The sequence below is a fragment of the Pelodiscus sinensis genome, chromosome 9 (genome assembly GCF_049634645.1).
Source record: "Pelodiscus sinensis isolate JC-2024 chromosome 9, ASM4963464v1, whole genome shotgun sequence".
NCBI classification, from domain to species: domain Eukaryota; kingdom Metazoa; phylum Chordata; order Testudines; family Trionychidae; genus Pelodiscus; species Pelodiscus sinensis.
This window is the reverse complement of record NC_134719.1, coordinates 65,480,780-65,494,705: the sequence shown is the minus strand read 5'-3', so window position 1 is coordinate 65,494,705 and position 13,926 is coordinate 65,480,780. Positions and strand designations below refer to the sequence as shown.

The 13,926-nt window shown below is 58.2% G+C and overlaps 1 protein-coding gene across 1 annotated transcript; it reads left to right on the top strand.

The window, feature by feature from the left end:
* The first annotated feature begins 4,836 nt into the window (after positions 1-4,836).
* CCDC190 (coiled-coil domain containing 190) lies at positions 4,837-13,814 on the top strand. The gene is made up of 4 exons (XM_075937110.1): positions 4,837-5,005; positions 7,646-7,899; positions 8,899-9,028; positions 11,676-13,814. Exons 2-4 carry the CDS (start codon positions 7,719-7,721, stop codon positions 12,247-12,249), a joined length of 885 nt encoding a protein of 294 aa, XP_075793225.1. The 5' UTR covers positions 4,837-5,005; positions 7,646-7,718; the 3' UTR covers positions 12,250-13,814.
* Positions 13,815-13,926: the final 112 nt, after the last annotated feature.

The window sequence follows — 13,926 nt, the reverse complement described above, 5'->3', positions numbered from 1 at the left end:
GAGTGGGGAACAGAGAACGCGCAGCACAGAGAGCCCTGGGACGGGACGGGACGGGACGGACCCGAGGTGGAGCCACGCACAGCTGGGGGGGGAGCCCATGCAGAGCCTGTGGGGGGGGGGGGGCTGCTTCTCACGTGTTGGGCGGGGCCAGAGATTAAGGCGGGAGGGAGGCCGGGCCCAGGGAGGGTCACCAGGCCCTGGCCGGGTCCCTGTGGGCTGGTGTCGCCAGACGCTGCTCCCACCTGGCAGGGCGAGATGCCAGCAGAGGAACGGGATGGGGGACGGAGCAGTGAGGCCCCCGCCCCATGTCTCTGCACCCGTGGGGGGAGCAAGGAGCACACCAAGCTCACGTTCCCCTGCTGGGGGGCGAGGGTCAGGAGTCGCTGCTCCCCTCCCCTGCCCTGCCCTGCCCTGCCCTGGCAGCCCTGCTGTGCCCCCAGGCTCCTAGGGGTGCACACTGGAGCAGCCTTCAAGGGGCAGAGACAATGCCAATTGCTCCATGCATCCAGGCAGTTCGCTCTTGCAGGGGCTGGGGGCTGGGTGGGGAACCCATGGAGGCCAAGGATAACAGAGGCACAATGTCCATGGGGGAAAGAGGCACCAAAATGCAAGTTGGCCCAGGCTCCATTTTCCCTAAGGCTGCGGGAAGGGACAGGGCTGTGGGAGCAGGAGGGAGAGGGGACGTGGAGCAGCTGGAGGAGAACAAACATCCAGCAAAGTCTCTGAGCTGTGCCCTTTTCTCACGCCCTGAGCCTGGGCCCTGCGGCCTTGCATAGTCCCCAGAGTGGGGGGCTCTGGCTGGAGCAGGAGCGCACAGAAGGGGGCAGGGAGCCCATCTCCTGCCTGCACCATAAGCCCCAATAGCCCCAGAGATGGGAGCTCAAGTGCCAGCCCTCCCTGCGGCAGGCCTGGCAGGTGGAGAGTGTCACCCAGAAGGATGGGCATGCGTTGTGGGCCCCACCCTGCATGTCTCTTGAGTTTGCTGGGCTTTAAGCCACAGCTCCTGGACTCGTGACTACCCTGCGAGCCCAGCTTCCATTTTTAAAAGCCCATGTCTAGCTCTCTGGCTCGCAGCACAAAGCCTCCAAGAAGAAAACCGTCTCGGAAAGGAAACCCTGTCCCCAGCAAGCCCACAGCTACCCTCAGAAGTCTGCCTGCACGCACCCAGCAGGGCCTTCTGAGGCTGCTCTGCCTCGTTCCAGCAGGCCCTTGGGAGAGAGGACGTGGTCCCAGCACGCCCGTGCCCCTGAGACACAGCTCGGACGCCGGGCCCAGCTCCGCACTCACGTACCAGGGAAACATAGTCCCCAAGGGGGTCAGGCCTCACGCTGCAAGGGCTGCTGGGAACACAAGCAAGAGCTACGCAGCTTCCTCCTTTCTCAGGGGAGGTGTGGTGGGAGCCAGAGCTCTTGGAGGATCTCCCACAGCCAGACAGAGCCCTACCTGTTTCCCTGGCCTGACCCCTGGGCAGCCGGACTCCAGACAGGCAGAGGGGTGCGGGCTGGGAGAGACCCCAAAAGAGCAAGTCAGGGTTCTGCATAAACTCCATGGATTGGCTTGCTGCAGCCATGGGCCTGCACGTGCTACCAGCCTCTGCTGCCCATCCCGCTGGCCTCGCACCCTGCCAAGGGAGTGACAAGAAGACACTTGGGGGCAGGCCTGGGTCCCAAACACTTCCCGGCTGAGCACCAGAGGGCTTGTTGCTCCTGCTGCAGCTCCCAAGCAGCCCATGATGGGGCTGAAAGGGAGTTCAGGAAGTGCCAAGCTCACGCACAGGAGGGGCTGAAACGTTCCCTCTGCTTTCATTAGAGGCCTGGGCCTGTGAGCTCCAGCACTTGCAGCTGAGCCAGGCTGAGCACAACAGGCAGGTCCCGAGAGCGGCGCTCAGTGGGGCTGATGGCCAGCACAGTCGTGGGAGGGGGCATGCGTCTCGTGCTCCCTGCCCCACACGCCCGGCTTGCTGGCTGCTGTCCGGGGGCTGCGCGGCGATGGCGCCAGCCTCCCACGCCGGGCTGGGTCAATGCTGGCTTCTGCGCAGGTGAGGGCTCCCTCCCCCCAGCCTGGCATGTACCCTGTTCTTGGCTCGTGTCACGCGCAGGCCTCTACTGGGTCCCAGGCTCAGCTCTGGGGGTCTGGTACCAAGGGCTAAGCGTGCTGGGGTGGCCCCTGTCGCTTGCCGTGCTCACATGGAGGTCCTGATCATAAAGCCATTAGGACAACCAGCCAGAGGCAGTCCTGGCGTAACAGTTCAATGCCTCTGGCTGCTGCTCCCAGGCCTTTGGCGAGCGGCTGGCTGAGCCCAGCCAGACCTGGCCTCCATGAGACCCTGGCCAAGCACCCAGACGTGGATGTCTTCGGCTCCAGCCAATTCGCAGGGGCGGAGGCTGCTCTCACTGAACAGATGGGGCTCTAGGCACAAGGGAGGTGAGCGAGGCTGCAAAGGGGCCGGGGCTGACCCGCGGAGTGAGCTGGGACCCAGGCCAGGGCTCGCTCTCACCAGACTGTGGGGAGGGTACAAAGCCATCGATGCTGCATGACCAGGGCCAGGGAAGTGTGTGGAGAGAAGGGCTGGGCACGGGCCTTGTGCATGGTCCTGGCTCAGGAGGGCTGATCCGGTCTTAGCAGGTAAACAGGACTGAGCTGCAACTAAAGCCGTGGGCTGGCCATGTGACCCCTAGAGCTTTCATTCAGCCCCCCACTCCAGCCTGGGAGGAGGGACACTTTGTGAAAGCCAAGCAGGGCCGCAGGGTACCCTGGAAGTGGGTGCAGTGCAGCTAGCCCCTCGCCGCGGGGGCAGCATTGCTCTTGCTGCACCAGTCGCTAGTCCCTCACGAGCTAATGGGCGGAGTCTGAACTGCTGGGCCCGGTGGGGAGGGTGCGTTCTTAGTGCCCCCCCCGGGCATGCCAAGAAGGGGAGTGACACGTGTTAAGAGTGTAGGGAAAAGCTAATAGGGCCCTAGTTCTTCTGCCTGCAGCGGGGCAATGGGAGTTCTACAGCCACCCAGGCTGGCAATAAGGCAGCATTTTCAGGTCCTGGCCCGTTGGACCCAGGCCAAGGGGAGAGACTCCTGCACTCCCCCCACCCACCTCCGCTTGCTTCACTCAGCGCCTCCCGGAGAGCCCCAAGGTGAGAGCACAGTGCCACCCAGTGGCAGCTACAGGGCACCATTTGACTGGCTAGGCCTGGCACTTGATTGCCTGACGCTCTCCTAAGAGCCTTGTCCGAGTGCCTGGCTGTACCTGGCAGATTTCTGGGTGTGTCTGGGGTGGCTGCTGGAGCTATGACGGCAGGGCAGCGGGCTGTGGATTTCCGGTACAGGGGTGTCTGTAGGGCTCCATTGCTGGTGTCCAGGCCACTAATGTTGGCGTGATCTGCACGTACAGGACGGGAGCTGGTTGGTAACGTCAGGGTGGCCTCTGGGCGGGATGTGGCTCATCCAGCCGGCGGCTGTAACTAGCTCAGGGTACAGCATTGATTTCATGGTGCATTTGCCCAGAAATTCATCTTCAAACTGGCCCATGAAGAGGTTGGCCCCTTCCTAGCACCCAGGGCTGTTCCCAGGGGCTGGACGAGGTGTTTGTTGAGTGTGACGATGTTGCAGAGGAGGGTGAGTTTGGGGTGGTGATCTGAAGTGGTGTGGGGGTAAATATTTGAGTTGGGCAGCGCTGCCATCATGGGGAGGTGCTGGCATATAGGAAGTGCCAGCCATGGCGGCACAGAAGGTGTGGGGCAGCAACCAAACCCTGACCTTGCTTTAAGTTATGCTAAGAGGAAGCTGCCTACCAAATTTGGTGGTCCTGGCGCTCTCCACTTGGGAGGAGTCTTGCACAAGCGGACTCACAGATGGACACAGACTCTGCCAGCGATTTAGTAGACTACATCTGCTGAACACCTTTGGCACTGAGTACATTCCCAGACCTGAGGCGGTGCTCTGTGGGGTGCCAAAGCTCCTCTCTCTCTCTCGCCACAGCAGAGGTTGGGGGGGAAACGATCGTGCCAGCCACATGCCCCCATCCGGCTATTCTGGATGTGGCTGGGGTCCGAGGCACCAGCAGCTGCACTGGAGAGACTCCTGTGGCTGGACCTGTGGCGCTGAGGGGCCTCTGTAGCCTCCAGCTGCGGCTTTTGTGATTCAGCAGCCGGCTCTGGGACCCTGGCTGACCACTCTCGGCCCTTTCCTCCATCCCAGGTGCTGGGGACCGATGCAGGCTGCAGGCTGCCTTTGCAGGGTGTTTACAAAGAGACTGAGTCCCCTGGCCCCAACCAGCGGCTCCCCCAAGAGATCATTAGAGTTCTCTGAATGTGAACGCCTGGCTTTCTGCAAACACCCCTCACCAGCACAGACACACCTTGCACCTGCCTCACTGGCCCAGAGAGATGCCATTGCCCTGGCGTACAGAACCGGAGCATCCGGGGGTTCGTGCGGCATGTGGCAGAGCCCAGTGCACGGGGCTGCGTGTGAGTAGCTGGGGTTGCGAGGGCGCTAGGGATGCTCTTGCCATGGGCCTGTGCCCCTGCCCCGGGCTGTTCTCAGGGGGCCATGGCTGGGCCTTGTAGCACTTCTGGCTTCTTCACTGGCTGGTTCCTAGGGATCATTTCTGCTTCAGCTCCTTCCCAGGCCGGCGTCCCCTGCAGCAAGGCTGTGGGCTGTTTCCAGAGCCTGCTGGGTCTGGCTCTGCCCAGCCTCCCCCATCTCCAGGCAGTAGGTGGCACAGGAACAGGCATGCTGGGGTTGGGGAAGGAGCAGGACCAGTGCTGCGGGGCCAGGCAGGGCTGCTCCCATCCTGTTGGCAGGGAGACAAAGGGGCTGCTCTTTGCCTGGTTCCTTGCTGTGTCTGCAGGCGGGGGCGGGGGCGGGGGCTCTGCCCTGCAGGCCAACGAGCGGGGCGTGAACCATGCAAAGAAGCCGTGAACCTGGCTTCAGAAAACTCCCCGCGTCAGTGCTGCAGCTGTGAGCTCCCTGCTCTGCTAGGAAACAGCCTCTCTCTGCTGGCCCTGGAGCAGGTAAGTCCCTGGCCAGCGCTGGCCTTTCCCCTGCGGCAGGGCCCAGGAGCAGGCATGGTAGCACCTCGCCGCCTGGGCACGGTGCCACCCACTCCCCTCCCAGCCCCTCACACCATTGCCCTTCCCCAGGGGTGCCACTGCTGTGGAGCAGGCGCTGCACTCCCAGCCACGGGCTCAGGCCACGGGACAGCTGTAGGTTTTCCTTGCCCTGGCACTGCCAGCGCCCACGTCCCGGTTGTGCGGGAGGGTGCCAGGCGCAGGCCATGGGTGGCGTGAACGGGACGGGCTCTGGTTTATGCAAAAGGGGCTTCGACGCACGGTTACCAGAGCAACCACATGGGCATCTCAAACAACGCCCCCCGCCCCAGTTTGAGCATTGGTATGCAGAGGCTGGGCTGTTCGGGGAAGGTGCCTTTCTTCCTGCTGCCTCCCTCCACGGCTCCACCCGCTGGCTGGAAAACGGGGATTCGCTTCACCAACGGGTTCTGTCCATGTCAGGCGGAAACAGGCCTTGCCAGTTTGCTTGGGATTAAACAAGAGACTCCCAAGCCCCCCTCCTCCCTATGGCTGGTAGCCCAGTGACGCGCCCGTTCACGGGGGGAGGGAACCCCTGGATACAGCTTTCCGTGCTGGCTGATTAAATGTGCGTCTCTCTCAGCCTTGGCGAGCACTGGAATTGCCAAGCTGTGGAGTGAAGCATTTCTACAAAGTAGAACAGCTCCAGCAGGAGAGCACGCGAGCCTAAAGGAGCTACCAGCCCAGGGCTTAGGGCACTCAGCAGGGCTGTGGGGTGGTCTTGCTCAGCCAGTAGAATACGCTCACTAGGGGATTTGTGTGGCATGTCTCACTTCCCTTGGCTGGACCTGAAATGCCAGCTGGGTCTTAAGAAATCTTCCCATGAGATGCCCAGGGCTGGAAATGCAGGTGGGCATGGCAGAGCTGTTTATGCAGAAAGCAAGACTAGTGGCACGCAAGTGGGTGGACCAGGCAAGGCTGGTCCAGTACCTGGAATGGACGCAAGTGTCTTGTTTACACTGGGAGCATTTTATTGACAGTCGGTAAGAGCCCAGGGCAACAGCACTCACAGAGTCTATTGCTCGAGTGCCTGCAAGAAATTCCACCCCTGCTGCTCTCCAGAGCTGGCCCGCTTGGCAGGCAGCCCCAGAGGACACGTCTCAGCCAAAGCACCAACAGCCTCTGGTCCACTCAGTGTCTGTCAGGAGAGCCATGGGGTGGGGGTGGGGAACCATTCCAGCGCTGGGAGCTGGAGCCCTGGCGTGTCAAGCAGGCTGAAGCCTGGCTCAGCCACGGGCTGCAGGACTTAGCAGCACTGCTGAGGTCCATGCCGCGGGGTCCCGGGGCTGCCACAGAGCAATAATGCTAATCAGAGTACGGGGTCTACAGGGTGGGGGGATGGGCGAGGCTGAGGAGCTGCCAGGCTGGGCTGAGGTGCATTGGCACCATTTGATGTGGCACCACCAGGGCAGGCAGAGCTGGGTGCTGCAGATGGAGAGGCTGGCGCACTGGCAGCTGCTTTTGCAGCCCGTCTGTGCTGGGCTAGCCAGGGGAGCTGGACGGACTGTGCGGCTGGTGTGCGCTATTCCCCCCAGCGGTGGGCTGGCACAGTGCCTCACTGGATGCACTTCAGCAGGGCACAGCATCATTTAACCTGCCTGAACACGTCCTATTGTCTCCCAGGGACTAACAAGCACGGCTGCTCTAAGGCGCTCAGTGCTCATGGGTCACTCGGCTCCTCAGCAAGGAAGTGGTTGTTCACATTTCTGCCCTTCCCTGATAAAAATCTTCCCCTCCCTCCCAAGCCTGACTCAGCGCCAGGTCAAACACACAATACCTGCCCCCTTATGCCTTCCCCACCGCAGCGCTGGAAACCACCTGTGCCACCCTCGGTCTCCGCGGAGACACCGGGGTGCCTAACGCCTGGCCACCTGGATGGGTTAGGACTCCTCTCCCCAGGATTCCCTCGCTGTAGCTGGGGGGGCCGGGCTGGCTCTCAGCCATGCAGGTCTCAGAAGGCTTCCTCCAACACCTCACACTCCCAGCTTAGCGTTCAGCCAAAGAGCTCTCAGCCTCGTTCATTCCACAGGGCCAGAGAGGTCAAAGCTTTCCTGCTGAGCTGTCCGCGTTCTGATCTGCTGGCCTGCAAAGAGAGCAGGTCAGACAAGGCTTTTCCCTCAGCAAAGCTAGACCGAGCATGCTGACATTGCTAGAGCTAGAGGGTGCAGCTCTATTTCTATGGAAACTCAACTTTTCAGTCAAATAATGAAACACTTTACAATTTACACCAAAATTGGTCAAAAACTGAACATTTCAATTCTAAAACGGCCGCTACAGCAATGCCTCATGGGAGTTGTAGTTTGGATGCCTCATGCCCCCATTCTCCGTGCGCTGGCCTCACCACACTTCCCATCCTGCCCCACATTCTCCAGTGTTTGGGGGTGCCTGCTGTGTGCACGGCAACGCGGCCCGGGGCACTGACGGCTGGGCAAGTCTCCTAATGGCTTCCTGCCTTGGCAAATGGAGGGGCTGGGAGTGAGGCCAGCCAGGTCTGCTAAGTGCGTCAGGTCCTTGGGTGGGAGATGGAGCCAAAGCGCCTTGGCTTGTGAGTGTGTCCGGTTTCAGGTCCTGCCACAGTGCTGTGCTCTGGGACTGCCCTGGGGCAGCCGCAGCGGGCTCCCCTCTGTTACTGGGCACCATGCATCGGGCAGAGAGGGACCAGTCCAGGCGCTGGGAGCTGGAGCGCCGGCGCACCAAGCAGGCTGAAGCGCGGCTCCACCATGGGCTGCAGGACTTAGAGGAAGCACGACTCTCCCACATGAACACAGTGATCAAAGCGCAGCGGCAGGTCCACAAGGAGCTACAGAGACTGCTACAAGGTGAGGCTCCCTCCCAGCCCCTAGAGCCCCAGCCCAGTGCCAGAGGAACCCTCCAAAACGGGACACGCCGAGAGGCCAGTTCTGCTCAGCAAGCCCAGCAGGAGAAGGGGCCAGTGAAAGAGCCACAGGGCTACTTGGGACTGGTGATAGCTGGGCTGCGTAACTATGTGGCACCTGCCCCTCTCCCGGAGCTTGCGCGTCGGGATCCGTTGCAGCGTTCCAGCTCTTCTGGTCGCTGGAGAGGTCTCCGAGCAGCCTGTGCATTTCCTCTGCAGGGCACTTCTGCTGCTGGTGGGTGGAAGTGGAGGGAGGCGCCATTTCGGGAAGACGGTGCCGTGAGGTGTCATCGTGCTGGACGCTCTTAGCCCAAGTGAAGTCAGGGGCATGGGAAAGAGGGGCTGCTGGTGACAACCTGATTGCTAGATCTTTTGTGCCGTAGTGAGATTTGTGTGGGGCGTTTGTTCATGGGACTGTTGGTGCCATGCCCTGCTGCCCGGTCTCAGGGTTTATTTACGAAGCCTCACAGGACTTGAAAATTGCTTCTGTGCCACCATAAAAGTTCCTGCCCCATTGCAAACACTGACTGAATCACAGCCCCACAGGCAGTCGGAGGGGCCCACGCCGGCGGGCACTGACCAGGAGAAGCGGGGGGCTAGGCCTGCGTGGCCGGCTGGGTTTTAAGGAGGAGAGAGCCCCGGGCCGGCGAGAACCAGCCGGCTAGGTGGGTGGGAGCAACATGGGAGAAGACACAGCGGAGGCTGGGGCCCAGAGGTGAATATGGGAGGGCAAAGCCGGGATGGGAATTTGGGTCACAAGCAGGGAGGTGAAAGGCCCAGTGACGAGAGGCTTGTACGGCAAGCGGTGGTGGCCAAAGGGAAGGCGAGATTGCCGGCCAGCCTGGCCCCCAGCCGTAACTGTGCCTCCGTAGGGGGCGTTAGGTGGGCCCTGGGCTCTCCAGCATGCTCCATGATTAGTGACCAGTGTTTGCCGGTGTCTTAGGCAATTCCCAGAAGGCGGCCCACGCAACAGGAGAGGGCCTCTCCCAGATGGTTGGTAAAAGGCCAGCTCTGCCCATGCTCCCCACTATGTCAGGGCAGCCACATAGCACCAGCCGAGGGGAGCGACTGAGGTAAGTGTGTCTCATGACCACAGCCTGGCAGCCCGAACACACGTGTCCATTCAGCCACAGGACCCAGCCAAACAGGGGCAAGGCTCTGCTGAGGGCTGCAGCCATCTCCTGCCTTTGGGGCAGTGAGAGCCATGGGGTGAGCAGGGGTGGGTGGCAGGAGGGAGTTAGATGGCTACAAACATGCTGAGCTGCCTTTGGCTAGAGATCTCATTGCTAAGGGGGGATGGGAGCAGAGGTGTCACTTCCAGCCTGGACAAGCTTATCCCAGGCCACACATCTTGTCCTGAGAGAAGTTACATGCACAGGAGACCAGCACCCAGCCCTTACTAACAGAAACACACACCTGGCAAAGCTCCGGTCAAGCCCCGTGGGTTCTGCATGCTAGGCAGTTATTGTCTGACCCAGAGGCTCACGGTGACCCTCCAACCTGCCTCTTACCTTGTCTAGAGGCCAGCACCACAGCATACTGAGCCTCTCATCGCTGGTGAAACCCCTCCGCCATCCTGGCCTCTCTGTCCAGGAACAGACTTTTTAGTGGTGTGTGATGGGTTGAGGGGAACCCGGGCCCACCCACTACTCCAGATTCCAGCCCAGGGATGCTAAGTAGCAGCAACTGATGGGGTTTTCCTCTAGCCCCAATACAGCAGCCTTTTCCCTGGGCCACTTCCCCAAACACTCCCCTAGTATCTTCTCCCTGGGGTCTGAGCAAACTTTCTTGCTCTAGCACAAACACTTTCCTTTCTCAGCAGCAACTTCTCCCTCTCAGTCTGTCACACTTCTCCTTTCCCCTTCCTTAGCGGAGGGGAAACCTTTTAAAGTAGCCCAGCAGGCCTTAATTGGCAACAGGTGTCTGATTAGCCTACTGCTTCAGGTGAGCTCTTAATTAGCTACAGGTGCCTGTTGGCTGCCTTGATTACATGGTAGAAGTCTCTAGTCAGTTTATTCAGGGAACAGGAAAGCATTCACTAAGCTGCTGGTATGTCTGCTCTCACCAAACTATTGTAGTAAAGTGCTACATTGTCCTGCATTTTGCTTCAACTACCCCAGACTAACACGGCTACATTTCTATCACCAATCTATTGTAGTCAGCTGCCCTGGGGCTATCTCACAAGTTCATGAAAACTGTTGAACTGGTGATCTTGTCCCTTTGGCACAGGGGGTGAAATTGAGCCATTTAAAAAATAAATAATTTCCAAAAATCTTTGAATTATTAAAACTTCAAAATTTTGGACTTTTGAAATGTCAGATTTGAGTTGACTGTGCTCCCTCCCGCCCCGCATAGCCGCTGAGTACAATAAAATGAGTAATGTGGAAGGGATAGCTACTTGTCTCTATTTCCTGTAGCATTTTTCCTTTGGCCACTTGCTAATTTCAAAATGTCCCTGCTTTTGGCAAAAGACAGAGCAGCAAAGGATAAGCTGAGCTCCGGTCCATGCTTGAGGGTCTTTTGACATTACAGAGCAGGCAAAAGGATGCAAGACAGCAAAAAGCAGCAGGAAACAAACACTTGTCTGTCACACTAACAAGACAAAGGGACATGGGAGAAAAGGGGAAAGACAAAAATGTAGTTTTTCCATTTTTAGTTTATTTTCTTGCAACGAAAAAGTTATAAAGTGAAAATGTGTTATTTTCCCACTTTTTCTTTTTTTACCTTCCCCTTTCTTGTTCCAGTGGAAAAATAGGAGAAAGAGTAAAACATACTCAATGGGCATTTTACAATAATTGGGAAACAAAAAACCCATAGCAAATATCCCAAACGGTTGGTACTTTTAAAATACATTTTTCACTTCAATGTTTTTAAAACAATGAAAAACATCACTGTACACAAACTCACTTTGCAAAAAAAAGAGGGGGGTGGGGTGTGCACGACCACTAAGTCTGGGTTTTTTGACAAAAGAAAACACCTTATTGGAAAAATATGGCTTGTGTGGGCGAAGGGAGCAATGCCCAGCCCATGTATGGGCGTGGCTGGAGGAGCTCTGCTGGGAGCCTGGCACAGCACCTACGGAGCTCCTGGGAACGTGGCTGAGCACAAACCTGCCCACAGCTGCTGGTCCCTCCGCCAGCCCATGGGGAAGGGCCACTGGACCCAAGACAAGTGAATGAAGGGCACAGGGATGGGAACTTGGGTCACAGGCTCAGTAGCAGGGAGCTAGAGGGGGACAATGAGCAGAGAACCCCAGCCAGCGCCCACTGCTCCTCACCACCACGCAGGGAGCCAGCAGCCATGGCCCAGAGGAACTCTGCCTGGATGCCCGAATGGAGCAATGGAAGTAGGCCCCACAGTTGAGAGCACCTCCCCATCCCACACCCTGGTCTTGGTGGAATCTGGCCACAGCGGGCCACACTGAGGAGCTGTGGGGCCACGGCTGGGGTGTGCTACAGGGAGAAGTGCAGCCATAACCTGGGAAGGTTCTAGGGGAGCTGGAAAAGGGGCTGCAGCCTGGCACACTCGTTGGACGCGTGCAAGGCTCTCCCTCTCACTGCAGCATGGGCTGGCGGGGGGGAGCCCTGTGTTCAGGGCTCTGTGAAGGAGCTTCACCCGGCAGAACCACTGGGCAGTCATGGGAAGCAGAGAGGTGATTGAGGGAGAGCTGCTGGCCAGTGACTGCAGAGGTTTCCATCCTCTCTCTTCCCTCCTTTCCAGAGCACCCAGAAGTACTTTGCCCAAGATGGAGGGGCTCCCGGGAGCAGCCCAATCACCCTTGCAACAGACACGTGTTGGTGCTATCCTGGATGATGCAAGGCAGGAGTCCTCCGGAAGGCCTGGGCTGGCCTCACTGTGCACCCAGGCCAAAGCTGCGAGCTCCATCACAGACCTCAGGCATTCCCTCGCCAGGCGGCTGAACATCGCTGCCAAGCGGGCACAGCAGGAAGAACCCAACAGAGACCCCACAGTGCTGTCCCAGGGGCAGGCCAAGGCCAGCCATGCACATGGCAGAGACACCATGCTCCAGCTCACCAGCGCCACAGAGAGGATACCTCCCTTTGGCCCCGAGAAGCTGAGCTCCGCTGTAGGTGCCTATGCCCCCCACAACAGCCACCTCCAGCCCACAGTCAGCAGGCCTGCATTTCTGGAGTTGTATGCTGAAGCCAGGAAGGCCCGGTATATCCGGCACAAGGGCATCCCAGCCTCCGAGAAGGAACTGAGCCTGCAAGAAATCTTTGGGCATGAAAACAACTTGACTCCAGCCTCCCAGCAGCAGCACAGTCCTGAATGATGGCTCCTTCCTCAAAGGAGGCGTGTGAGGGTCACCCATAGGAAAAGGTGGTCTGCTTGCAGCCTGGGGCCGTTAGGGCATCGATTGACAGGCCAGGGAATTTTAGCCAGGTACCCCGCACAGCTTTCCCCAAGAGACACCCTCTGCAGCCAGAAAGGTTTTAGCTGGGACTGCACCACTCTTCTTGAGGTGGTTTACGTTCACTGTAAATAAGTTGCCCCTTTCTCCCAATGCGAGTTCATCTAGCTTCAACTTCCAACTCTTATTTTGCCCGTGTCCGATGGGTTGAAGAGCCCTCTCCTCTCAAATCTCCTCCCCATGCAGGTATTTGTAGCCCATCACCACATGACCTCTTAGCCAGCTTCTCTTCAATAAGCTTAAGAGATGAAGCTGAATTTGTCCCTCTCTCACAGGCAGGATGGCCAGACCTCAAATGGGCCTCATGGCTCGTCTCTGAACCCTCTATGCCTCAGAAGCCTTGTAGAAGCATGGGGCAGGGGAGATCTCCCCAAACCACCCAGAGCATCCTCCAAGGTGCGGGGCTCTGCAGAGGAGGACATGTGTCTGCTGCACCTCGTGGGGGTTCTACCATGTCCTAAGCCACATTCCTCACCCCTGTGGGGCTGCCCCACATCCTGGCACTGGGCTCTGCAGGCAGCAGTTGGAAGGAGCCTGTGGCTGTTTAAAAACTGTTTCTGAGGCTGAGGGGCAAGCGATAAGCTGAAGAGCACCCAGGGAATCAACCCAGTTTACACGAATCCCAAAGCTCTAACCACTAGGGAAGGCTTTCCCTTCACTCCTAAGGATCTAATTCTAGTGCTCTAAGGCAGGCTCTTCTGAGGCAGCCATGTTTGTATCTTGTGACTCTTTGCAGCAGGGCCATTTGTGGCCTGTTGGTACAGCGCCTAGCATAGCAGGTCCTCAACCATGACTAGGGCTGCTCTGTGCTACGGTAATAGAATAGCCCCCAATTCCCACCAGCTCCCAATCTATGCCTTGGCCCCTGCGGGTGATTCACAATATTAGGCTGGATGTGAATTTGTCTCGTATACAACCTAAAGAGCATCCAGCCAAATTGTGTTGCAGCAGTTACCACAGCCCTGCTAGTGCGCTTTGCTCTGTCAGTACCTAGCATGCACACTAAGGCTGTGTCTAGACTGGCAAGTTTTTCCGCAAAATCAATTTCCAGAAAAGCACTGAATCTCATGTAAGATCGTCAGTGATTTTCTGGAAATACTATGCTGCTCCCATTTGGGCAAGTCTTTTTCCGAAAGACTTTTGCGCAAAAGGGCCAGTGTAGACAGCACAGTACTGTTTTCTGCAAAAAAGCCCCAATTGCGAAAACGGCAATCGGGGCTTTTTTGTGGAAAACCACGTCTAGATTGGCCATGGATGCTTTTCTGCAAAAAGTGCTTTTGCGGAAAAGCATCCTGCCAATCTAGACGCGCTTTTCCGAAAATGCTTTTAACAGAAAACGTTTCCGTTAAAAGCATTTTTGGAAAATCATGCCAGTGTAGACGTAGCCTTTGTGTCCATGTAGACATACCAATCAGCTTTTGAGGACTCTGACCTTGGCAATCACATGTGGCTATCCAGGAAGCCTGGGAGGAGATCCCACTGCCCAGTACAGAGCCTTCTGCCCAAGATCAGCCCTTCCACCTTTTTCACTTATGCTCT

Coding starts and splice junctions, on each gene's coding strand:
- CCDC190 (XM_075937110.1), top strand. CDS start 7,719: ATGCATCGGGCAGAGAGGGACCAGTCCAGGCGCTGGGAGCTGGAGCGC. Junction 7,900..8,898: donor GCTACAGAGACTGCTACAAG/GTGAGGCTCCCT, acceptor CCGGTGTCTTAG/GCAATTCCCAGAAGGCGGCC. Junction 9,029..11,675: donor AGCCGAGGGGAGCGACTGAG/GTAAGTGTGTCT, acceptor CCTCCTTTCCAG/AGCACCCAGAAGTACTTTGC.